This window comes from Macaca fascicularis, chromosome 7 (genome assembly GCF_037993035.2).
Source record: "Macaca fascicularis isolate 582-1 chromosome 7, T2T-MFA8v1.1".
Lineage (NCBI taxonomy): Eukaryota > Metazoa > Chordata > Mammalia > Primates > Cercopithecidae > Macaca > Macaca fascicularis.
This window is the reverse complement of record NC_088381.1, coordinates 92,628,054-92,654,751: the sequence shown is the minus strand read 5'-3', so window position 1 is coordinate 92,654,751 and position 26,698 is coordinate 92,628,054. Positions and strand designations below refer to the sequence as shown.

The window sequence follows — 26,698 nt, the reverse complement described above, 5'->3', positions numbered from 1 at the left end:
TGTGATTCTGTTAACATTTGAACCTGTAAGTTGGCTAGAGACAGAATATACTAAAAGTTTATTCTCTTAGGCTGGGTGCAATGGCTTACACCTATAATCCAGCACTTTGGAAGTCTGAGATGGCAGAATTACTTGAGCCCAAGAGTTTAAGACTAGCCTGGGCAACATAGCAAGACCTCGTCTCTACAAAATTTAAAAAATTAGCCAGTTATGGTGGTGCGCATCTGCGGTCCCAGGTACTCAAGAGGCTAAGATGGAAGGATCCCTTCAGCCCAGTAGGTCAAGGCTTCAGTGAGCCATGATCGTGCCACTGCACTCCAGCCTGGGCAACAGAGCAAGATACTATCTCAAAAGGAAAAAAAAAAACGAGTTTTCACTTATGGATCATTTTTTCAAAGTGGTATTTAAACAGAGGAGGTGTGAAAAATGTGCCTTCCTTTATATTCTAAATGGAATAAACACAGGAAAAACCAAAATCTGTTTTGGCTTTTTTGCTCATTTTGTATGTCATCTTTTTCACACTAGACCATAACAACAATTTTGGAAATATTGGTGTTTTTATTGAAAACAGGTTTTTCCATATTAATCAAATATCCACAACTTGATCTATTTTGTACATGATTATATCTTTGACAGAATTTGTTTTAAATCCCCCCAAATTAAAAGAAAATGCTGCATAACTGCAATTTTATTCACCATGTCCAGAAGTTGATTCTTTCTGTATGCTGATTACAATAGCACAACCCAAGATGAATGCCAATGAAAATAAGGATTTAGGTATAAATAGGAACCTCATCACGTCCTTATAAAACCAAATATATCTTCCATTCTTTATCAGTTCACTAGCCATTCAGCATGCCACTATTGTACACTTACTAATTTGTAGACGTTGTGCCTGGGGATAACAAAAAATGCAAAAAATGAAGGGGCTACTCCTGTAATCAAGAAGCTCCTGGTTTAATGAGCTGTACAAATAAGTCAAGCAACAATTTTAATGCGTTATAATAAATGCTCCATTAGAGAAATGTAAAGGGTGCTAGGGGAACATAAGTAGAATACCTCTTTTCCACCTCAGGGAATCAGAACCAGATTCCTACAAGAGGAATTGTGACTTAGGTAACCAAGCTCATGAAAGGGGAGGAGACATCAGGCAGAGGAAAGGAGCGTGCAAATGCCATGCTCATATCCTCAGTGTAACTGCAATGTCATGAGACAATGTCATGAGTGCAGATCCACTCCCTGTGCTTTCAGATTTCACCTCACAGGGTGAACCTCTAAGAAACCATGGAAACTCTCATGGTACATAAGAGAAGACTGATGTTTGGAGTCAACCAGACTGGAATTCAAATCAAGATTTCTATCACTGACAGTGTAATTTTAAGTGTGTTTCTGAGTTTCATCATTTTAAGAGAGAAATAACAATATCTATCTTGTAGAGTAGCCATTGAGAGTAATAGAATAATGAATGAAAAGTATTTAGCATCGTTCCTGGCACATGGTAGGCACTTAGCAAATCATAGTTTCTAATAATAGTACAAATGGAAATGGGTTGCATTTGCAACCTTGCTAAGAGACACCAGATATACAGTTGGTTGGTCATTCTTTCCTTTGGATTGTATCTTGTTAATATGAATTGAAAATGTTTGTGTTTGAAATTATTCAGTGTGGATTAACTCCTCTATGTAATTGATAGTAATTTGATTCCATTGATGATAATTGTAGTGGATTTTAATGACCAGTTGGCAGGAGTTTTTAGAGCATCCTTCTTGGGAAGTAAAATGTGTCACAGGAATTCATTAGTAACCAAACAAGATACATTAAGACCATAGAATGACTAATGAATAGTCATGATATCCATTGGGATTTTGTATCAATTTCAAAATTGACACCAGAGAGATGGTAAAAATTCCCCTACAGCTATTAGCCTCGACAGAAATTGGATTTGTGTTAGCATAGCCACTCATTCACACCAAATACCCAATCTGTCTATGAGGTGAGATGCTCAATTTTACATTCACCAAATTTAAACAAGAAATTAAGTGATGCTCAGGCTCATCTGGATGCCAGCACAACACAGTCAGAAAGAGAAGCTATAATTCAGCTGTCTGCTGAATTCTGTTGTCCTTGATGACAATGTCTAAAGCAATAATTGACCCAAACTTTGAAATTTATAGATTCATGATAATGAAACCAAAGCTAGGTAGTATTGTATATTGAAATCATAAACTGGTGCATGTGTACATGCTCACTGGGGCGAAGTTCTCCAAGAGATAAGCATAGTGCCTTCAAAGGGAAAATAAGCACAGATGGTTTTAAGGAAATTAACTGCCAGACCCTCAGCTTCCATGTATTTTTTTTTAATTTTAGAGAATATTCAAGAAAAAGGCTTGAAGACCTAGAGTAAGTTGAAAACCTCACTGAGCTCTAATTTAGCAGACGTGGCTTCTAGGCCAGCTCTCCTATTACCTTGGGTGTGACCTTGAGCAAATCCTTCATTTGCCCCTCTGACCACAGTTTTCTGTCGAGGAACTTGTTGACCCCTAAGTTGCTTTCCAATCTAAAACAATGGGGATGTGGGTTTATTTTACAGAAGGAAATCATGCTACACTCCCAGAGAACTTCATGACAATAGGTTTCAGATAAAATTTGAATTTGTTTGAGGTAAAACTTCTCTAAGAACCAATTTGGGCTGGACACATACTAAATGTTCCACACATATCTTCTTAAGTCAAAGAGTACAATAAATTCACTTTTTCTTACTGTAACGGATAGTAAGCCTCATACCTCATTCCTTACTCCTAGAGGTTCAAACAACTTAACATCTTATTGTCTTAACACAAAACCATTTAATTTTCCATCCTGTTTTAATAAATTAGTCTTGGTGAACTTTTTCTGCTTGGCAAGGACTCTCTGTATTTTCCACCCTTTTTATTTCTTATTTTAAAAAACTTTGTTACTTTCATGTACCAGCCACGTAATACATGTGATGTATGGTCCTGTACTCTGCTTGGTACCAAGTATACAAATGGGGATGAGGCACAGTGAAGGAAATTTTTAAAATTAACTGTCTAACTGGCTAAAAAGACACTTAAACTGATAATTACAATATAATGTATTAAATGTAGTAACAGAAACATGAACAAAGTTCCAAGGAAATGAGGAAGCACAAACTTCTTTTTAAATTTTGATGAAGTTTATCTATTCTTTTGTTTCTTTTACTTTAGGTATCATATCTAAGAAACTATTGCTTACCCTAAGGTCATGAAGATTTACACCTATGCTTTCTTCTAAGAGGTTACAGTTTAGCTCATCTGTTCAGGTCTTTGATCTATTTTGAGTTAAAGTTGTATATGATGTAATGTAGGAGTCCAACTTCACTCTTTTGCATGTGGATATGCAGTTAGTTGTCCCAGTATCATTTGTTGAAAAGACAATTTTTTTCCCATTAAATTGTCTTAACACTCTTATAGCTGCCTCTTTGATATATTGTTCTGACTTAACTTCCATTGTGCCAAATTCACTTTGCTTTTTCAGTTTCCTTAGCAGGTTCCTTTACTTTCACCTTACTCTAAATGTTAAGATTCTTAAAGATAGGATTTGCAAACCCCTTCCCTTCTCTCTTTCGTGATGCTCCCTACAGATGATCCATTCCCATTCTCTCTCTATGCTAATGACTTACAAATTTTATCTCCATCCCCAGACTTCTCTGCAGAGCTTCTTACAGGAATATTTATTTGACTTACTGACTCCACTTGCATGTCTCATAAACAACTTAAGCATACATAACTTTATCCAAAATGAAATACTTGATTCTCCTGTCTGTTCACCCTCCAAGAAAATTTGTTTTTCTGACAGCTTTTTTTATCTTGTAAATTGCACCACTATTATCTACCCAATTGCTCACACCAGAAGCCTGGGATTCACTCAGTATTTTTCCTTTTCCTTCACCTCTCATATTCAGCCCATTAATATGTATCTCAAATCTTTCAATACATCTCATCTCCACTGACATCATCCTAGTACAGGCCACCTTTATCGCTTACCTGAATTACTGCAATGGCTTCTTAACTGTTCTGTTTCTTTTCTTTCTCCTATTCCCAAACTACCACCAGCATCATAATTTCAAAATGATCTTGGTCCAGATTATCCCTATTTTAAAACACTCCAATGGCTTCTGCTTGCACTTAAGAGCTCTCATTACCGTGGTCTATAAGCCCCTATCTAATCTGTCTCTTGCTTAGCTCTCCAGTCTCTTCTCAAGCCACTTTCCCCCTTCTATGGCCACACCGGTGGTCTTTCACTTTCTAGAACACATAAAGGGGTTTTCCCCCTTCAAGCCTTTGCACATGTACTTTTCCCCAGCTTATCTCCTCGCACACAGCTTACGTCTTCAGACACAGCTTTCAGACTGATTCTAAGTCAGTCCCTCTTCCCTTGAATAAACTATCACAGCACGGTGTTTGTTAACAGCCTGGAAAATTATTGTGTTTCAGCAATTGAATTTTTTATTATAACAAATTTTTATACATACACACCCCTACACATATTTTTTTAACCATACACATCCTGCCTCCTGTTTCTAGACCATAAGCCCCTTGCCGGGCGTGGGGTGGGGACAGTGTGTGTGGAGAGTATGTCTATTTTGCCTACAACTGTGTTCCCAGCCTACTGCTGTGCCTATTGCAAATAATAGGTAACCAAAATAAATAAATAAATAAGTAGTTCAATGAATAAACAAACCTGCAGGGAAATGTAAAAGGCGGAATGATATCTGATGAGTATGAATTACCAGGTGATTATGGAAGGAAAGGACATCAGTGGTTGAGTAACCAGTGTCTGCAAAGTCTCAGAGGCAAGAAAAGAGATGTGTCTGTTAAGATGCTGATTATATTCCTCGGAGACTGATGAGATTATATGCATGGAAAGGAAACACTTTTATTTGCACTTTGTTTCATGCTCAGTTTATTAAATATTTCTACTAAATAATTTGAAAAGCCAAATTTTCTTAAACTTTTATAAACATTGTTTATGAAACTTAGTTCATGAAGTTAAACAATTTAAACTGCAATCACAGTTTAATAGGACTGGTTATTTTGACTAGCTACTTTAAACAGACAAGGCATATGCAAAAATAATAATTACAGTACTTAAAGGAATATCATGTTTAAACCTGTAATGAACTAGCAACGCCATGGGTTTAATTTCTGTCTTCATTATTTATTTTCTTCTCCAATCAAAGTGCTTATTTCCGTATTTCCTGAGTGTAGAGGATTGAGTTGGTAATCAGTTGATTTTTAGTGGGGGCACACTGCCTGGTTTATTCTTCTAAGGTGATTCAAACTTGAGTCCCTGAATATCTCACTGGGTCTTCATGTGAACCTCATGTTTCACCTCGGTAGCACCGTTTAAGCCGTATTGTTCACATCCATCCCCCCAGTGATTTCAACTTGATGGGCTTTCTCCCAAAATGGTGCATCTTTTACGTTGCTTGGCCAGCATTACATAATCCTCTATGTCATTCTTGTGCGTCGCTCTGGTATAGTAGCATTACTTTGAACATACAGATGCCTTATTAATATCTTATTATAATTTGTCACGTTGTCTAGAAGTTTCTTCCCCTGGAAGATGCAATCGGATCTGAACAGATAGCCGAATTTCTAAAGAGGGGAACGCATTCACTACTTTGGAATGCATCATTGTCATTCTTTCTACCTAGTGGATATGTTTGACCATTAATGCTCATTAGTGCTTTCTGTAACTTTCTACTCTTTCTGAAATTATTTGGCTTACTCATAGTTTTGTGTATTTGCCCACTGCTACTCACACAGATAGAGACAAATACATACATGTATGTAGATAAATACTTAAAATACCCAGATATTTAATACTTTTTACTAATTAAAATCAATAAAGCATCCAATTATAATCAATTTTATTTTGTATTTCAACTTCATTTTTGTACATTTTATGTTAACTCTCTTAATGAGAGTTAATGTATGTTAATGTATCATTAAGAAATTATGGCTTCCACAGTCATATACAATTACTGTAATTATCTTTATTGTGATAACTTTTATTACACTGATGTTCTAAATATCACATCAGTGATCTTGCCCAGTGATCTCCTTTAAACTGGTTTCTTTTTCATTTTAGCACTGTCCCTATCATCTTTAGAGGTATCCTTGCTGTCTGGCAATAATGAGGTATTTTAGGCCTATTTGAGTTTTCCTTGCCCAAAGTTTTGGAATCTGCTGCTTCCCAAAGAAGTTTGCTTTCTTCTAGCAGAAAATATTGCTAGACACCTAAATCTGAGTGAGAGGCTTGCATTTCAATACTGATGCTGAAAACAAACAAAAAAAATGTGCTACTGCTGATGTTGGAAAACCCTTAGGGACAAAGCTGGATGCAGTGTTCTTTGTTAAGCTTTTTGTTCACATGGATTTGTTTTCAAATTCATTTATTATATGTTCTACATAGTAAGAAACTGATAAAACTTTAAGGATTTTCTATAATCTGTCAAGAAACATTGAGGCAGTAGATAATTGTTGGGGGTCCTGCAGAGGTGGCAAGCGAATAGCCTGGAACTAGATTAGGAAAGGACTTCTTGGTTGTGTTGTATTATGGGTGAGCAGCAAAGCATGGAAATGAGAAAGTGGCATGATCAGGTTACCAGTATAGAAAGAGGATCATGTACTAGAGGACTTAGAGACTAGTGGCAGGAACACCATCCAGGCTGCTGTCTTTGTCCAGTACGACTGAAATAGAACCTAATTCTAGCCCCATGGGGGCTAGAAATAATGTGGAGGGCTAAGTGAAGAGCCCTTGCTGAGAGAGAATGTCCTGGATTCCATGAGCATTTTGATGTGGGATATGATGGAGAGGTTAAGAGTCAGGTCAATTGAGAGTAGAAGACTAGGTGAACAGAGGAGCCATTAACTGACACGATGAATTTAGGAGGAGCAGGTCAGAAGAAGGGCGGGAAGGAAAAGATTGGGCTAATATGAAGGTTTTTAATTTGTGAAGCAGACAAATATAGACAGTGTCTGGCACATATTTGTTCTATAATAAGTGAGCTGAATGAATCAGTTATTACTAATGATATGGAGTACATTGAGCTCACACTACGTTATTAGCCCTATGCTAAATATGTATTTCATTTACTTCTCACACTAGTTCATATGAAAAATAAATACTGGTTTTTTGTTTGTTTGTTTGTTTGTTTGTTTATGACAAGGTCTGGCTCTATTGTCCAGGCTGGAGTGCAGCGGCTCCATCTTAGCTCACAGAAACCTCTGCCTCCCAGGCTCAAGCCATCTTCCCACCTCAGCCTCCGCAGTAACTGGGACTATAGGCATGCACCACCAAGCCCAGCTAGTTTTTGTATTTCTTATAGAGATGGGGTTTCCCCATGTTGTCCAGGCTGATCTCAAAACTCCTGAGCTAAAGTGATTCACCCACCTGGGCCTCCCAAAGTGCTGAGATTACAGGCATGAGTCACCACACCTGGCCAAAAATAGGTACTGTTTTTTATTGACATTAAACCAATGAAAAAGCATAGGCTCACAGAGATTAAGTAACTTATCTGAGGCCACATTGTTGATATTTGGCAAAGTCAGGCTCAATCCTAGACGTTTCTGACTTTGTATCTCTAATCAGGAAGGTAGTAATTAAGGAAGAATCAAAGTGATAGGGGTTGGGGGGTGGATCAAGAAATAATGTGTTTTAGAAGCCAATAGAAAGAACAGCCTTCAGAAGTAGTCAAATTGTGGTCCCATGGCCAACTGGAGGAAACTTAAAATAGGCAATGGACTTGATAGGTCATTGGTGAGTTTGAGAGAACAGTGTTGTTAGCATGGGGTAGGGTAGTCCACTGGAAGTTCAAAACAATTGTGACATATGAGAGTAACAATAGGGGAGACTCCTCCTTCACGAATGTTCATGGTGATGAGAGTAGGGAAAGAAAGATGAGCTAAGTAGAGAGCTTAACAGAAAGACTCTCCAGTGCCAGATAACAAGTTTATCTCATTAGCAATGGCTAAGGTTCAGTGTCTATGGGCCAAACACTGTTCTAAATGCCCCATTTGCACTTCACCTCATTCCTCACAGCAACCTCATGAGATAGATACTAGACCAATCCCTAGGACAGGTGAGGAAACTGAAGCACAAAAGGGTAAGTAATTTGTTCGTGGTAACACAGCTGGTAAGTAGCAAGTATGTTGAACAGAATTTGCTTTTTAACCAGTAGCATTGTGTAGAGAGTTTTCAATTTGTGTATATAAGGACTTGAAATTACAGTTATTAGAGTAAAAGTCCCTAGCTTCCAACTGTAATAAAAATAGAGACCTGTACATCATAGCTGGTTTGTCAGCGAACATAACCCAAGACAGAACAAAATCCATTTTACCAAATTTAGAGCCACGTTAGGTTTTTAACCTCAGAACAAGTGTTGCCTGTTTTTTGAGAGTCTGATAATCTCTGAACAAAACAGACACAGAAGAAGTATTATTGAATTCATTCTCCTGATACCCTATAACTATTCATAACAACCAAGGTTAAGTAAATCCTAAAGATACCCGTGAGTGTTTATGCATATCCTGAATTTAATTGTTTAAAGATACCTGAATAAAATTCTAAATGTTTGACCTTTGTCAATGAGAATAGTGAAACAGTGAATTGAGAGGAGTGTATGAGCTCATAGTTGTCTATACGACAGGGAGGGGGCATTGGGCTTTTTTCTGAGGCTTTAGTTAGCCACTAGGGCAGACATGCTTGTGACTTGGGAATAGGCTGGGGTTCCACTGCATTACCTTCACAATGCTAAAAGAAGACCTAATAGAATGGTCCATTCTTCGCTTGGTAACAACAGCAATCGATAATTCCAAGGTGTCCTTCAAGTAGGCTTTTGCGTTTATGGGCTTACAAAGTATTCCTGAGCACTGAGTCCATTTTTCTTTGTCATCCAGCTCCAGGCAACAAACAAGTAAGTTTCTTGCTCCTTGAAATTAGCCAACTTGAGACAAAAGATAATTCTGAAACCACCATTGAGCATGCTATCTGTTCTGTATCCTCTATAAAGCAAGCCTTTTTAATGTAATTACATGACCTATTACTAAATTGATGAGGACGGCCTGAATTTATTTTTCCTCCTTTAACTTAGGAGTCAGTGTAGTCTATTGTAGCATTTCTGAGCGCAAATTCTGCAGAATTTCACCCTACTAAGATACTCGGCCAAAAAAACCCTATGAGTAAATATGTTTTGGAAGCTCTGCATACCATACTTCTCCTGCTCTCACCCCTACCTCCTTTTCATTCAGTTTACATTAACACATTAAAGATTTTCCAAAGTTCTGCAGTAAAGGAATGTGGCTAGATCTCATTTCACGAAGTCATTTTGTCATAGAACTGAGCTTTTCTTGGAGCACTGTAACTCACAGAACCATTCTGGCAAATGCTGACATAGATGTTAGGAGCTTTGGAGTCAATTTGTGGCTAATCTTGGGTAAGCTACTTCACCTCCCTGTGCATATGTTTCCTTAACTATAACATAAGGGTAAGAATATCTCCCTTCGAGGAATGTAACATCTTACCATAGTACCTGCCACCTAGTATGGTAGCTGTTCTGTGATTGTGATTGACCGATGTTCACACTGTATCCTGCCCAGCTTGGGTTAACAGCTCCTCCTTTTGGAAAGGCTTGATGTAACCAGAATTTTTAAAAGAATTTTTCTGGTTAGTCATTACCACAAAAGTATGGATGAAATTTAACTTTTTGGAAGAACCTCCATCTTAAAAGAAGATAGTATAGGTTATCCAACATTGAAATACAGTGATATTGTGTCCAGAATTGGTGGGTTCTTGGTCTCACTGACTTCAAGAATGGAGCCACGGACCCTCGCGGTGAGTGTTATAGTTCCTAAAGATGGTGTGTCCAGAGTTTGTTCCTTCACATGTTCAGATGTGTCTGGAGTTTCTTCCTTCTGGTGGGTTCGTGGTCTGGCTGGCTTCAGGAATGAAGCTGCAGACCTTCGCGGTGAGTGTTACAGCTCTTAAGGGCAGCACGTCTGGAGTTGTTCATTCCTCCCGTCCGGAGTTGTTCATCCCTTCCGGTGGGTTTGTGGTCTCGCTGGCTTCAGGAGTGAAGCTGCAGACCTTTGCGGTGAGTGTTACAGCTCATAAAGGCAGTGCGGACCCAAAGAGTGAGCAACAGCAAGATTTATTGCAAAGAGCAAAAGAACAAAACTTCCATAGCATGGAAGGGTACCCGAGGGGGTTGCCATTGCCGGCTAGGGCAGCCTGCTTTTATTCCCTTATCTGACCCCACCCACATCCTGCTGATTGGTTCATTTTACAGAGAGCTGATTGGTCCATTTTACAGATTGGTCCATTTTACAGAGAGCTGATTGGTCCATTTTGACAGGGTGCTGATTGGTGTGTTTACAAACCTTTAGCGAGACACAGTGCTGACTGGTCCATTTACAGTCCTTTAGCTAGACCTAGAGTGCTAGACAGAAAAGTTCTGGAAGCCCCCACTAGGTTAGCTAGACATAGAGCACTGATTGGTGCATTTACAAACCTTGAGCTAGACACAGAGTGCTGATTGGTGCATTTACAATCCTTTAGCTGGCCATAAAAGTTCTCCAAGTCCCCACCCAATTCAGAACCTAGCTGACTTCCCCTAGTGGATCCCACTCCAGCACCCTGGGCAGAGCTGCCTGCCAGTCCCATGCTGCCGCCCCTGCACTCCTCAGCCCTTGGGCGGTTGTCCTAGAGCAGGGGAGGGCACCCGTTGGGGAGGCTCAGGCCGCACCAGAGCCCACCAGTGGAGGGGCTTGGGCATGGTGGGCTGTAGGTCCCAAGCCCTGCCCCGCAGGGAGGCAGCTGAGGTGGTGAGAATTCAAGCACGGCAAGGGCGGGCCAGCAGTGCTGGAGAACCCAGCAAACCCTCCACAGCTGCTGGCCCTGGGTGCTAAGCCCCTCACTGCCTGGGGCCAGGGGCACTTGCAGGCCACTCCAAGTGCGGGGCTGCCAAGCCTGCGCCCACCCTGAACTCAGGCTAGACCGCGAGCACTGCATGCAGCCCTGGTTCCCCCTGGCACCTCTCTCTCCACACCTCCCTGCAAGCAGAGGGAGCCAGCTCCGGCCTCGGCCTGCCCAGAGTGGGGCTCTCACAGTGCAACGGTGGTCTGAAGGGCTCCTCAAGCGTGGCCAGAGTGGACACTGAGGCCGCAGAGGCACCAAGAGTGAGCGAAGGCTGCTAGCACATTGTCACTTCTCAATGTGATTTAGTATTGATTAGTCAGTGTAATATAGAAAGAGCTTGGTATTGCCAAAGTTCACAGATAATTAATGGACTTTGTGGATTAAGAACCAACTTCTATCACCGGGTAGGCCTTTGCATTTAATCACTCTGTTCATAGAAGTAAAAGCTAGTATCATCATTATTATTTAAATTATTATTCATCTATAAAATATTTAGTGACAGTCACAGTACTAAACAGAGCCTCCTTTGAAGCATCATGATTATCATGCAACTGAATTACCAAGGATGGGGCGGAAGTAGAGCCACTCATCACAGGAAGCAAAACAGTGTCTAAGTGGCACTGAGTGGCTTTGGGACTGAAAGGAGACCAGGCTCTCAGGGAGCCAGATCTCTATGTAACTTTTCTTTTGCTAATATGTGTTCTAGTGGTAGAAACACTGAGCAATAAAATTGTCACAGAGTGAAAGAAAAAAGAAAAAAACACCGTCTCAGGTGAATCCTACCTTTTTGTATCCTGTGAAATTAATTTGCATGTTACTTATACTGAACAAGACTTAATTGTACCTTAGGTACTACCCATGAAAATAACTTTGCTAAGAAAAATAACTCAGTAGATGTGAATAGAATAGGGCTTACTTCATCTGTGCAGAGAATAAATTATTATTGAATACTTTTGGCAGATTATATGAGAGTCACTAATGTTCCTGGCCTATATACAGATTAAATATAATAGGTCTCCCTGCCAATTTTTGTGTTTGTTAGAACTGTTATCTATTTTATACATACGTATTTTCCCAAAATTCAAATTGGTTTTCCTCTAAGTTTAGATAAGTGGGGTTTATTGGATAGTTATTCTTAAGTGGTTAAATTGATTATGGAATAGAAGTAGTTCAAGCAAAACTATTAAGAAATCTCTGTTTTAAAAGAGTGTTCTTAAATGAGCACATTGACTCAGCACTGAGTATAGATGGGCATATATTTATTATTTATATTTTAGATTATTTTCCTGCTGCCTTATTTTCCAAACAGGATGAATATTTTACATTTCAAATATCTCTATGTGTATTTCATAGAAGTAGCTGCTGAAAATTCTGTTGAAATTGCCTTTTACTAGCAATAGAATTAAGGATTTTAATTACCAAGATACACCCTGATGTGTAGCGTGATCAAATGAAATTATGTTGATAATTGAACTGTTGGTGTATTTTATGTGCTTCTTAAAAAGTTTCCTCCTTTCTCTTCACTTATCACTTCTCAATATATTTTACTCTTTTCTCTCATTTTTCTATACATTTAAATTTCTTTCCATTGTATTCTCAGTGACTGAACACAATGCTATAGCTTTATCTCCAGTTGCTCTCTCAATGAAGTCTTCTAAATCACTTAACGTAAAAGATGTCAGCGTATATATTTTTTTAAAAGCACACATTAAGTGGAACTGATATGAAGGCAAGATCAATGAAGCAAGATTGGTCTCTGCTGTACTCTCCAGAGACTAATTCCAAAAGTAGTTGACTTTATTTGCCGTGGTTGACAGCTTCTCAGACTGCTTGAATAAATTTGAGTATTAATATGCTTCCTGTCTATTTAGAAAGAATTACTATGCCGTCTGCCTCAGGAGGCTGCTTTATTTCCAGATTTAATTCAGTACAATATGATGAGTCCCAACTTTTGAGTTAGGCGTCCTATTTACAAAACATGCGTGATTTAATAAATATGTGTTCAACTCCCTCTCTGAGCAACATGCTGTGCTACACATAGCAGGATATACAAAGGTATGTAAGGAGTATCTCCTGAAAGCTTCAAAACACTTAGCCCCAAGATAGTAGAGAAGAGAGAGTGACATGCAATGGAATTGGGTGCGATGTGCCATTTTTTTCAAAGTTACATAGAAGATGTAGTCTTAAGGGGGGGTGGAGGGCAAACTTCCATTGAGTACCTGCAGACACTGCATGTACATCTTCATCTCCACAGTAGGCACATGAGGTAAATGGTACAACCCACATTTTACAGATAAGAAAAATTAAATCACTCCCTTAAAGTCATTCTGCCAATTGTGTCAACATAATAGTGCCTGGCACATAGTATGTACTTCATGAATGGTTTTGAATGTTGAATAAATCTTTCAGGGAAGCAATCTTCAACGTACACCAAGAGCCTATATGTGCTTTGAACCAGCAATTTTATTTCTAGTTATTATCATAGATGTGGTAAAGATTGTGTGTATATGTGAGGCAGGAGGTTGGTAAAGAGGCAGAGTGTAGAGAGCTGTATAGGAGGTGACCTTTAATTGTGAGGAAGGTGTCCAGATTTCTGGCTGGATTAAGGACCTGGGCAGATAATTGGGGTTGTTCACTAAGCAGGGGACCCAAAGGAAAAGTAGGTGTGAAGGGAAAAGATAATGAGATGAGGTTTTGACTTACTGAACTCAAGATGACTTTGGGTCATTCTGTTGGAGTTTTCCATAAGAAAACCTATGGGCCTGGAGCTCAGCAGCATGACCTAGTGAAAGATAAGGATTTGGTTATAGAAGTCAAGAGCTGGATGAGGTTGCTCCAGAGAGAGTCTGTAGAGTGCAAAAGAGAAGAGAGTGAGGGGAAGAACCCTGGGATTACAGTTTGAGCAAGAAGATCCCAGATAGAAGAAAATAAGTCAGCAGAAGATCTAGGTCAATAGAAGAGAAATAATAAAGATTTAGGGAATTGTCAACAGAGCGAAATGATATACTCAGAATTTGTAATCCAGCTGGGAAGTCATTGTATCTACAGGTGAAAAAGTCAAGTAGGAGAAGAGTTGCCCGTGATTGTACTTAATTAAGTAACCAAGAAGGATATAGATATTATTTAGGGAGTTGAGTGGAGGGAGAGATTAGAATTGATCTGAAGCTTAATAAAGGTGCTGGGACTTAACTGGGCCTAAAATGTGGGTAGAATTGAAACTGGAAGAGGTTATTTCAACTGAGGAAATGAAATTTGTTCAAATTCATCCTGATGCCTGAAAATAACTGAAGGTGGATTTCCTATTGGCAGTAGTCAGCAATGTCATCTTTCAACAGTGAAGACAGCATCTAGTTCTCTATGAGTTATAATGACTCCTGCTAAACAGTATCATATAAAACTGAGTGTGATGTTACCTGACATCACGTGCAAGATTAATTTCAAATAACAAAGCAGCAAGGCTTATGTGTAGTGGGTTCATTCCAGAAGCACGATGTGAAGATCATGCAGGTCAATTCCAGTGGGAAAAGGCAAGTCTTGCTTATACACCCTCTTGATTTTATAGTAGCTAATTCTAAAATCCTTTTGATTTCAGGCAGCTATTCCTAGTGGTGAAGTTGCAGCTTCCCTGCCATATCTTTTCCCAGTCCCCTGGTGGCTAAGCTGTGAATAAATGGAAGGAGACAGAAAAAGGAGATTTTCTTGTGCCCTCTCCCAACTCCTCTGCGCCCTTCTCCATCTTCCTGTTCCACCCCATTGGCCTCTTCCTTTTTTGAGAAAACTTGACTTTCGATGTGGCATGGGTAATAACTCTTAATTTACCAAGAGGAGTACCTTGAGGACAGAAACGGTCAGGCGTTACCTTGGGAAATAACCTGTCAAAACCTATCTGTATACCAGTCTGCCCACAATTCTGTCTTAGTGATTGCTTCTCTGGACCAACACCGTATCTGCAAAGAACAAGGTAGAGAATAAGGAAAAGTCACTGGAAAACCAGGCTCAAGTTCTGTCCCTGTCACTTCCCTAGTGATACAGTCTCGTGCAAGCCTCTTAACCTCTGCTAGTCTCAATCCTGTCAGTAGAATTGTGACAATCAAGTGAGATAATATTTGTGAAGGTGCTGTATGATTGCAAAGTGCTATTCAAGTGTTGAGCATATGGATAGGTTATTATCATAGTTATGAGTATGATATGAAAGCAAAGGGGACCAAGATTTCTCCTCCTAAATGTGTTCTGAAGACCGAGACCTTTCATTCCAACCTTGCATTCAACCAGATTTACCTAGAACCTGCACTTCCTCTGCTCCCTGTTTATCTGTGCTGATTTATCTTGGTTCATGTAGTGCTTGATGCAACTGAGTAACACTGAGTTAACCCCATTCTCCTCCCCTTAGTGCATAATTGAATCCCTTGAAATCCATCATTAAAGAAGAAAAATAGAAAAACATTTACTAAGTGCTTCCTCCAGTCAAGGCACTTTCTTTGCCTGAGATCCTTTTCCACAAACCACAGACAGTGCCCAAAGAGGAGAAATTAAGAAACCTTTGCCGCTGAGACCAGTGGAAATTGCATTTCTATTAAAAGCTGTCTGTGGCTGGATGTATCCATCCCAGGTGCAAAGTTAAATGATGTAATAAACTTATTCAAAGGCATAAAGCCATTATATAAAATGCCATTAAATATCTCACACTCTAATGTTAACAAAATACAGCTATAAATTTCCTTTGGTTGTCATTTTGCAAGTTGCTATTTCTCAGTGATTTATGCATCGGCAAGTTCTTCACTATTGAATTTTGCTGCCCAATCCTGGCAAATGGGATGTCAGGAATGTGTGACCCTTTGAGATGCAATGGCTTTCAACTTTCTTGGTATCACCACTCCTGAGTTTGGAAGTGCCAAGTTTCTTCTAGGGCTGGTTTCTGTCACTGTTTTGTACCTGCTGGTTAAGTATGGTCCTGAGGCTCCGTGTTTCACATACTAGAGATCAGAGGTAAGGAGCCCCAAGCATCCGAGCCATGGTACAGAATTCAAGGTTGGGAGCAGACACATCTACTCTGCGCTTTGAGACTGGATCATAGCTCGTACATGAAGCTGTACATTTTGGGGTGTTCTTTACTTGCTGGATGAAGGGGTAAAATGAAGAAGAAGAGTTGGAAGGAATATATAGAGCATTCTGTCTAGAAAAGTTCTGTGGTCCCAGTTTTCCTATGGTTATTCACCGAAACCACAGGTCAAAAGGAAATAACATAAGATCCAGATATGTCTCACTGAACTTGCCTAATTCTGTGAACTTGTCAATGTTTTCATTTATCTTTGCAAGCCAAGTTGTAAATCCAGACAGGCCCCATCCTTTTGAGCCTCATCAGATACTGGCAGAATGGAAATAACTGGCGTGTTAGTGATGGGATTATAAAGAAGCATTTAGGATTTTCCTAGGTCCTGCAGTCAATGGCTGTTCTTGCTGCAAGTGCGTCAGTCAAACCCAATCAAAAGAAATGTCGTCGGCCTGTTTCCTAGACACTAGAGGAGCAGGCTTTCTGCAGTGTGACCTGCCTTCCTCTTACAGGGTACTCACCCTGCAGGAGTCTGGTCACTGTGGGTCAGCCGAGCCAGCTTCTGATGCTCCTGCTCTCCTCCTTTCAGGAAACAGCATCCTCCATTCAGCTGCCGACAGCGTGACCAGCGCAGTGCAGAAGGCAAGCCAGGCCTTGAATGAGCGCGGCGAGAGATTAGGCCGAGCGGAGGAGAAGACAGAAGACCTGAAGAACAGTGCCCAGCAGTTTGCAGAAACTGCGCACAAGGTGGGCCAAGAGAGGGGCGGGCTTCTCAGCTCTGGGGTGTTGGGGAGCTACAGTGCCAAGAAACTTTATTTCAGTATTTTCCTGTCATGAGATACAAAATTAAGCTTTTTATTTCCCCGTTATGTAATTCCCATCTGCTACTTACTAAACACCTGAGTCGTGGAAAATTTCTTCTTGTACCTGGTTTCTTTGGCTCTTTTCTGATGTCCTCATCCGTTTCTCTGACATTCTGATCTTGGATCTTTAGGAACTATGGACCATCTTTAGTTCCTGCTCAGAAGTTTAGGGCTCAATTATCGAGGCACAGAATAGTGGGTGGGGGAGAAGAGATCAGGTCTTCGAATATCCCTGCCCCACTTAGCCAACACATGGAGGACGTGAGGCTGCTCGTGCTTGCTTTTCCATCCTGTCCCTTTCTTATCCTGAGTCTGCCATTGTGTCCGTATCTCTTCACCAGACACAAAGCAAGCCCTAGTCCCAGGGAACTATGCACCTCGGGGCTAGTTTTCCCTCTGAGAGGGGTGGGTTGTTATTTCAGGGCCTCAATTCTGGGGCTCTGAGCTTGACCGGACCAGCGCTGAGCTGCCAGCAATACTCCCTGCAGCCCCTGCATCCAGAGAAGGGCATTTCCTGCTTGACTGAGTGCGCACTCTGCACATTCTCATACTGGCTGAGAACGGCGCCTTTTAGAAGGGAAAGGGGCAGTTTTTATTGGCAGCCAGCTATCTAAGGCAGTCATAAACCAAAGGAAAGAGAGGCCCTGTTGGTCAGGTGATAAAGAGGATTTATTACTGTTCTTGTGTTTCAGATCAAAGGGCAGTTTTTTTCTGGTTAGTGGTTTGAATTTAGGCTCCCAGAAACAACATCTGCTGATGACTTGTGTTGGCATGTCAGACTTACGATCTGGCCCTTAAAATACACTTTTCGGGTGACCTTTTGGGAAAAAAAAGTAACTGGCTTTAACAGAAACCCCACTTCTGCTGAGGAAACAAAGATGGATAACCTAAAAAGCAATGAGAAAAATATCCCCAGCTGAGTTGCGGTGACCTCTTCTGGAGGCTCACGCTCAGGTCCAGTTGGGGATCCAGCTCTGAGTGGATGACTCCTGCTTTCTCTTCCTGCATCCCCTTTGTGCAACCCTGTCTTGTCGTCTTATTCATTCTCTGTCGTGACAGGGTCTTTATGCACTGTTGTCTGTGGGGCCCATTTCGAGTTCCTTCAAGGAGAATCGGCCAGATCTGCCTGAAAATGCAGACAGCCCTGCTGGAGGCCAGAGCCTCAGATTGCTGCTGTTGGTGCAGATGCAGAGAGAGTGAACTTGGATTTAAGGTCTCCCTAGTTCCTTCCTCCTTTCTCCAGTCTCTGTGACACAGAGATAATGATGATATGGAAATGCTGGCATTATAGCGTCAGCTTCTTTAACAACAACAGCAGCTTCCGTGATTTCAATGGGAGAACGGATAGTGGAAATCTGGGGAAACATTTAAGTTATTGAGTTGGGTAGAGAAGGCTAAAGGGAATAACTTTGTAACAATCTTCAGTTCTAGGAAGGGTGATAGTACAGGCATTTATCTTTCATGTCTTCCTACACAGAATAGAGCAATCAATAGTGCGCTGATAAAATTCTGCTAAAACAAGAATTTAGGTTAATGATTAAACCATGAACCAGGTTACCAAGGAAGATTGTGAAATTGCTCTTCCTAAGGTGGAGTAGACAATACCTGGATGTCATCCACGTAGGCGTCCCTCCCAGAGGGGGCTGTACAAACACTGAATTGGATCACCTAACCAGATGGCCTGAACTCTTGACCCTGGTAGCCCTGTTTCCCTGATACTGTGGCCAAGTTTGCTAGGTAGTTGGGAAAGCAATATGGAATAGTAGTTAACATCTTGTGTTTGAGTATAGCTCTATCATTTACCATCTTGGTGACCTTGGGCAAATGCTTCATTTCTCTAAGCCTCAGTTTTCTCATCAGTAAAATAGAGCACCATTCTTTATGAGAATGATAAGTACCTCCTAGAGTATTCAGAGAATTGAATGAGTTCAAAGCTATTAGCACAGTATGTAGTGCATATAAATCTAAATTACTATTATTTGTAATCATTTTCATATATATTTTATATATATATATCTTTTTTTTTTTTTTTACTGACCCTGCCCTATTCAGTCACATAATGAGCATGGTTGAGGGATTGGAGAATTGATACTGGTGGTTGAGGATCCTCAACACAGGGACAGGGAAGGAATGGAGGAGAAGATTTTGTACCTCCCAAACCCAAAGGGAAAGGGGTGTGGGAGGGCCTCCTGCTAAATGTTGATACTTTCTAAACACAGATCAGCCCTTGAAACAGGACCTATCAGGATAGAAACTAATGCAGCCACCAAAGGCAAAGGGGTCTCTGGCTTGACCAGTGGGAAAATGTATTTCTAGCAGTTACCTGCTTTCACTCGGGAGAGGTGAGGCATGGACAGCTTGTGTTTGTTTTGGTTTCCCCTCCCTTAGGTAATCTCAGGGGGAAAAGGAGGGGTTACTAGTGTCTGTTAATGTGTATGAGAGTTGGAGAGCGTCATGGCCAGACCTGCAGTTGTCTGAAACTGGGATGTGTGCCTATGAATCACTGGCACTGGCAGTATTCCTAACAAGCAGACTGACCTCTCTAGATAAGGTGTGGTTATTTTCCCAGGGCCTAGGACTCTTGATTTGGACCTGCTAGCATAGGCTGACCATGAAGATGTCATTTTACTGGACAAGCCACAGCCAGGCCTGCTGCTGAGGGGAGAGTTCAGAGATGGAACCCAGGCATTCTACCCACTAGACAAGCATGGCTCTGTTGACTCAGAAGGAGTAAGTTGTGCTTACAAGTGGGGGCCAGAACACATGGCAGAGTCCTGAGCAGAAAATGGCAATGCCAGGTGGCAGCTCCTAGAGCTCCCAGTTGAATAAGGGCACCCAACCCCAGCTGGAGAGTTTGGCACACCTTTGTAGAGTCCAGTAGAAAAGGGTCTTTGGCCTTCTAACTTGTTCCAGGACTCCTGCAATGACCCAGGTGCAAGAGTGAGTGAATCACTTTTGTACAACCCTGACTTCAAAATATGCAGGTGTTTGTCGTCTACAGTGCAGATAGAAAATGATCCTTTCCCCTCCGCCTCCCCAGACTGACTCCCCTACCTCCACTCTGGTGAGCCTGGTTTGAGGAAGTGTGGTTCTTTCTTGAGCTCCTGACTTCATGCAAAGTTAACCTTAGGAAAGTGACCGCAGTCACAGAATCAGATCTGCTCACTTTCCTTTGCCGAAAAGCACAATGTTGCAGCAGGTGCAGTGCTTTGACGGCCCCACCATAGGCAGTGAGTCAGTAGACAAGAGCATTACCCACACTCAGACATCTTCAGATGACATTTCTTGCAGAAAAAAACATTGACCCGCCCTGTTTTTCACTAGCCTATGTGTGTGGAGGAAGAAAGGGCGTGTGGCATATCTCTCACTGGGAGGGAATGGCTGCCTCTATCCTTACTACCTAAGGAGCTCAGGTCTGGGTCTTAGGAGCACAGGTCTTATAATGCATAGTATTATACTATTATATTATTATAATATAATACTATTATATTAATACATTATATTAATACATAAAATACATGATTTTATTATTTATTATTGTTGATAAATAATAAAATCGTGACTGATACCAGGGAGATATACTGATACTATATCTCCCTGGTATCAGTCACGATTTTATTATTATCATTTTTTAGGTTGAGTAGGTTACATGCGTAGCGTTGAAAGAGAACTCTTTCCATGAGATATTAAGAACACAAAACATATCAAAAGGAAATTTTAAATTTTAACAACTCTGACACCTAAATTTATCCATTGGCATTTAGAGTTGGAGACTTTTTTATAGACATAAGAGGAGGCTGAGGTGTGGAACAGCTGTGACTTTAGAGCTCAAGGTCATACAGCAGATTTGTAGCAGCAGGTATCTTGACCTCATTTCAGGCAGTGCTCTTTCTGCTCTACCTCCCTGCCTTCCATATTCTAACACTCCTAATTCCTAGGGAATTTTTAAATGAAAACTAAAATGATACTACTTTCTTAGTACATTCAGGCTGCTATAACAAAATACCATCAACTGGGTGATTTATATACAACAGAAATTTATTTCTTACAATTCTGGAGGCTGGGAAGTCAAAGATCAAGGAACTGGCAAATCCTGTGTCTGGTGAGGGCCTGTTGTTTGGTTCATACATGGCACCTTCTCATCATGTCCTCACATGGTGGAAGCGGTGAGGGGTCTCGCTTCAGCCACTTTGTAAGGACACTAATCTCATTCATGAGTGCTCTGCCCTCGTGACCTAACTGCCTCTCAAAGGTTCCACCTTCTAATAGTATCACCTTGGGGGTTAGGTTTCAACATAACAATTTTGGGGAAACACAAACATTTGGACTATGGCAATACTCAAATAACAAAATGTCCAGTAACTGTATTTCTGCAAATCTCAGCTGGTCGTGGGCCAGGGGCTCCCCTTAGCTCCATTCCAGATGCACTGTCCTGGTTACCAGCGTCTGGTTTGAACAGCAGCACAATCACAGTACTGAAGATTAATGGCTGTGGGTAAATTGTCACAAGCCCATTAGTTGAAAGTTAACAGCTCATTGAATACCAGGACAGCAGCACTGATCAAATATTTATGGTCAGTATTTATTATACACAACACTTAACCGCTCTGTGTTGATGTGATGGTCCATGTTGCTGAATAATGTATAAAAACTAGAAACAGAGCAAGAAATAGAGGCCATGCAGTGATGAGGTTCAGAGTGTGGCCAGGAAGTGGGACAGATCTAAGCTAGAGCCCTGGCTCTGCCATTTGCACCAACCTGGACTATATGTTTCCTGGACTATAAACTCTTCGAGGTCAGGAGTACTTAGCCATCTCTACCCTTCTTGGCAAGAACCCACATCACTCAGCACGACAGCCTGGGCACATTTGGCACTTCCCAAGCCCTGTGTCTGACAGTTGACTGACTGTCGGTTTCAGCATTGCAGAACATCTGTGGAGGTCTTCACCGGCATCACCAGACAGAGGTACCAGGAGCTCTTTCAGCTGAGGTTTCCCAAGCAGAGATTAACTTATCAACATGAGGACTGGTCCAAAGGTCCCCTCTATCACATGCAAACCTGGCCGGGGGCACTGCTTGTGAGTGTTGACCCTGCCTTTGCTGGTGGCTTAGCTGAGATGGCAGCCCCAGGGTTATAACTTACTTGTTGCAGATGTCAAGAAGAGAAAGAGAAGACTCAGGTTGCCTTGGATTTTGCTGGAGAAATGGATTAGTGACATCTTCCAAAATGATGCAGAGCACCACTGGGTGAAATCAGTAGGATCGGCCTTACTAATTCTTAAAAGGCAGAGAGCCTGGTCAGGATGCAGATGACAGGGCTTTCTGCAAAGTTATTGCCTGCAGAGAGTCACCTGTTCTTTGCTCAAAGGATTTCTGAGCCACAGAACCCTAACCCCAGTTGTTCCCAGCCCCAACCACGGGAATTAGTCCCTGATATCAAACTCTGGATACATGAGGAGATACAGTTCAGCCTCTGTTCTGCCTTCTGGTTCACATCACTGTATGGACTCCTTGGGAAAGATCTGGCTAAGAAAAGTAAAGACAAATTTAATTTTATATTCTGCACCTGCATATCATTTCCTTAAATACATTATCGTGGGCTGGCTGGGCTTGGGAAAGTATTGACTGATACTGTGGTATTTTATGTTCCCATTTAAAAGACCTAGTATTTTAATAGACTATGTTTTACAAACACCAATGGGAAAGGCATAAATCAAAGTCAGGATTTGGTGTGTTTTGGCCCTCATCAATAACACAATTAAATTGTGAAGGACTGTGGACTTGGTTGAATGTCCAGGCTGCATATTAAGTAGATGGTTGTAGATTGTCTCACTAAAAGCTGTTGATTTTTAATACTTCATGAGATGCCAGTAAATATAATTCAGGGGTGTCACCTCTCCTGGATAGATGGGAACCCCAGCTGTTCCTAGGGTAATTCACTCATTCTGCCTGTCCACTTGTTTCTTCATTTGTTCCTTCAGTGTGATGAAAGAACACCACACAGCACTCCCTCCCACCTGGATGCATACACCGGCAAAGCTGTCATAAGGAAGAGTAACAAATGAAATGTACCAGGAACTATTTGAGAAAATGTTGCACATTTAAAGGTGCTACTGTAATTAGTAATGGTGATCTGCCACAGAGAGTAGAATTTTGTGCTGCTTCGCATTGTGGAGGTGGAGAGGGAGCAGCACAGTGAAATCTCCCTGCTAATAAAGTCTTACTTTTCTCATTCCCGTCTCTCCTTAGCTCGCCATGAAGCACAAATGTTGAGAAACTGCCTATCCTGGTGACCCTTCTTAAGAGAAACTGAAGAGTTTGTTCAGCAGTTTTTACAAGAATTCGGGACCTCCGCTTGCTTCTTTTTTTCCAATATTTGGACACTTAGCGTGGTTTTTGTGTTTTCTTTTCAGATGTTAATGTGAAAGAAAAGGTGTTGCATTTTTACACTTCCCTAATGATCTTGCTAATAAATACTACAATAGCATCAGCTTCATTTTGGGTTTTTCCCTCCCCCCCACTGTGTGTATGTGTGTATATGTATGTTTTGAATATGTTTTCTTTATTAAAAAATATTTTTTGTAGTTTGAATGTGAAATTTGGACCAAATGATAAACTGCGCTGGGTCTAAACTGGCAACATGTATTTTTTTCTCTGACATTAAGCAGGAAGACATTTTAATGTGGTGACATCAGATGTTGTTTTTCCTAGATGAAAATGAAAGTCAAGCAGTGATTAGTTTCACTCACTGTCCTAGCTACACTTAATTTGAAGATTAAAATTCTACATTGTAGAAAACAATTGGATTTATTGGGGAAAACAGCAGTCTTAGATTTTGCTCCTTACATAGTAATCTTTTGCATGAACCATCACTTGCATTCAAAAATAAAAAAATCAGAATCACAGATAGAAATCTCTTTCCTGAGTTACAGCTTAAATACTCTTGCTACTTGTATCCAGGGTGTTTATTTGGAATTATCATATGAAGGATAAAAATTTGAGAGTAAAGGCCTAAAGAAAAGCCTACCTAAAACCCTCTGTGTATTCACAGATGTTTCTCTTGTCATTGTCATAGTGATGGTCACTGGTATGGAAAAGCGCTTATATTTTTATCAAAAAATTGATTTGTCCAGATAAAGGTCTGTGTCAATGATAATGTGAACAAGTAGTACATTTAAAATATTTGTCTTGTCTTTTTACAGTCACGCCTATTTTAGAGACACCTTCATAATGTCCTTGGGAAAGGGCCTTTAGTTTCTTGGTATCTGGATTTTGGAGGTTTTGATGTTGTTTTTGCTATCTATTTATTTAATGTAATTTAACCTGTGAGTTTCTTGACAAATTGCATTTCATGGCAGTTGCACCTTGCCTGGTCTGATATAAAACAGCACAATCACGAACCTTTACATTGCAGTCAGTTTCAATACAGTTAGTCACACACCTCGTGATTTTCTATTACTCAAGATAATAAGGGGCTTAGAGTCTAGAAGTTTTGTTTCCTAGAGGGTTAAAATGCTAAACATAAAAAAGCCGTGCTTTTTTATGAAACAAGGAGACAAGCTGCACATCTCAGACATATTGTAAGCCTACCACTGCAGCGCATTGATTTTTAAGCTGCCTGAATCTTCAGGACCCCTATCTATTCCATCCTATCCATTTTGCCAATTGAGTCGATGTGTATTGCAGCCTCTTACATAGGAGCCTAAGATGATTTTTGGATTGTTAATACTGATTTAAATAGCTTGAGTTCTCCTAACTAAGCATTCCCAGGGAGAGAGAAAGTTTGTCTGTTGGGGGAAAAAATATCAGACGGTGCACATTAAAAAGGAGATGAGATTTGTTGGAGACAAATTTTAGAAGCCTTTTAGATGATCCAACTCAAGAAAACCCTCTATAAAATTTAATAAACTATATAAGTTAACTATAATATTTTATACTTTCTTTTTGGTGTCTTAAAAGTTTAAAGAAGTGAGGAACATGCCATTTGGTGAGTACTGTTGGAAGCTATTTTAATTTCTAGGAAAAGCCCCAAATATCACTCCAAATAGACTTTGCAGACCTCAATTCAGAATACACACACACACACACACAGAGAGAGAGAGAGAGAGAGAGAGAGAGAGAGAGAGAGAAAGAGAGAGAGATGTATTTATCTTTCCAAATGGGATTCTGGTTTCAGAGAGAGAGAGAGTTGGTATAAATAATTGAAAGGATAAATCTAAAACCCCCTGACAATCCGCGAAATTCAAGAACAGAATTAGTTGCCAAATCTCTAACAACAGTGTTTGGGAAGCTGCTTCTAAAGTAACTGAGGATGAGGTCATAAGCATACTGTGAAACCCAAGATTCTTCTTCCCTGGTAGAATTATAATAGTTACTCTTGATACATGTAACTATTCCATGAGTTGCCCTCTTTCCTCTCTGCTTATCCTTTTAGACCTAAGTCTCATTGGAAATAGCCTGAATTAGAAGAAAGCCCACCTGAATCTTTATTAGCCCCCTCTAATGATTAGTTTCCAGGCTGTGTTCATACCTTTGACCTCTCAGTGTCAAAAGTCCTACCTAGGCTTCCCCACAACAGAGAGGGCTGTAACAGCAATCCCTGCCCCTCCTTTACCTCCCAGCCTCTTGCAGAGGAGCCCAGTGATAACACATGTGAAGTTCTTTGCTATCCTTTTGTAGAAGGTGCTGCAGTACAAAGTATTAATACAGTCTAACTTAGACAAAATAACTCTCATCATTTGGGACCAGCTTGTTTGGCTGAGCTTGTCAGAAGACATTTCGTTTGTTTGTTTCATTTCTGCACTTCTCTATGAATTTTGGGATACTATATTTCTGTGAAGGACTTACTGTATGGACAACTCATAAAGGAAAAAACTTTCCAGTATTACCACTTCTTCCTGGAATATAGCTATAGTATTTCTCACTAGTATTATTAGATACCTGTGTACAGAAAGTATGCAGTTATTCAGGTTAATGTTTCATATTAAAGAATGTATTTGTAAAATGTAACATGATCAGTAGTTACCTTTTTTCAAGCTTTGAAGAAGTTCAGATTACGTGTTAGACTTAAATTACAGTGAAATCTGTTTTAATACTACTTTTGTGGCTAGCAAAGGTTGTGTATCTATTTAAAATTATTTACAGGATGCCCTAAATAAAGGGCATTAAAGATAGGTTTAGCTCTTAATTTTAGAAATTGTGACACTCCTGATGTCTGTCGTACAGTTATTAATTCTTCAGAAGTTCTCTGAGATGTCAAATACAATTTTTGTTTAATTCAGAGATAAGTAACACCTGCTCTATTGATTCACTATTACAGCAAATCCTAATTTTGTCATTAAATATTTTAACTCTGTGATGAAATTTGTTTCTTGCAGTTATTTATGAAATCTATAAAACACTAACAGATAAGTACATGTCACCACATTTTTTATACTAATAGGAAAATCTTATGTGCCTAAGGGGAAACCTCAGAACTAGTATTAGCATGATAAAATGTCATTACATATGTTCTAATGGAAAAGCTTGGAATGTAATAAAGACTAAAGAGCTAACCTTAATCTAGACAATGGGCATCTATTCAGCAAGTTTTTTTTTTCCTTCTCCTGGGTGAAGCAATTAAGCTGATTAATAATTACCTTTCTCCTGATATTAGTGATGTGCGCCATTCGAGTTCATATTATAGCATGTGCCCTCATTCAGCGAACTAGTTTCATGCCCTGTTAAATTGGAAAGAAGACTTGCTTGTATTGTGTCAATTTATTTTTATGGGAAAGCAAATGCAACATATTGCATCGCCCCATTT

General features: G+C 40.3%; 1 protein-coding gene across 7 annotated transcripts in view; it reads left to right on the top strand.

The window, feature by feature from the left end:
- Window positions 1-26,256, top strand: part of STXBP6 (syntaxin binding protein 6) — a 256,535-nt gene extending 230,279 nt beyond the window's left edge. For all 7 annotated transcript variants that reach the window (XM_045396245.2, XM_005561003.4, XM_065548677.1 and 4 more), the window contains 2 exons: window positions 16,620-16,777; window positions 23,143-26,256. In XM_045396245.2, the coding sequence (XP_045252180.1) occupies window positions 16,620-16,777; window positions 23,143-23,166 (182 nt within the window). In that variant the 3' untranslated portion in view covers window positions 23,167-26,256. The remainder of the gene's footprint in view (window positions 1-16,619; window positions 16,778-23,142) is intronic.
- The last annotated feature ends 442 nt before the right edge of the window (window positions 26,257-26,698 follow it).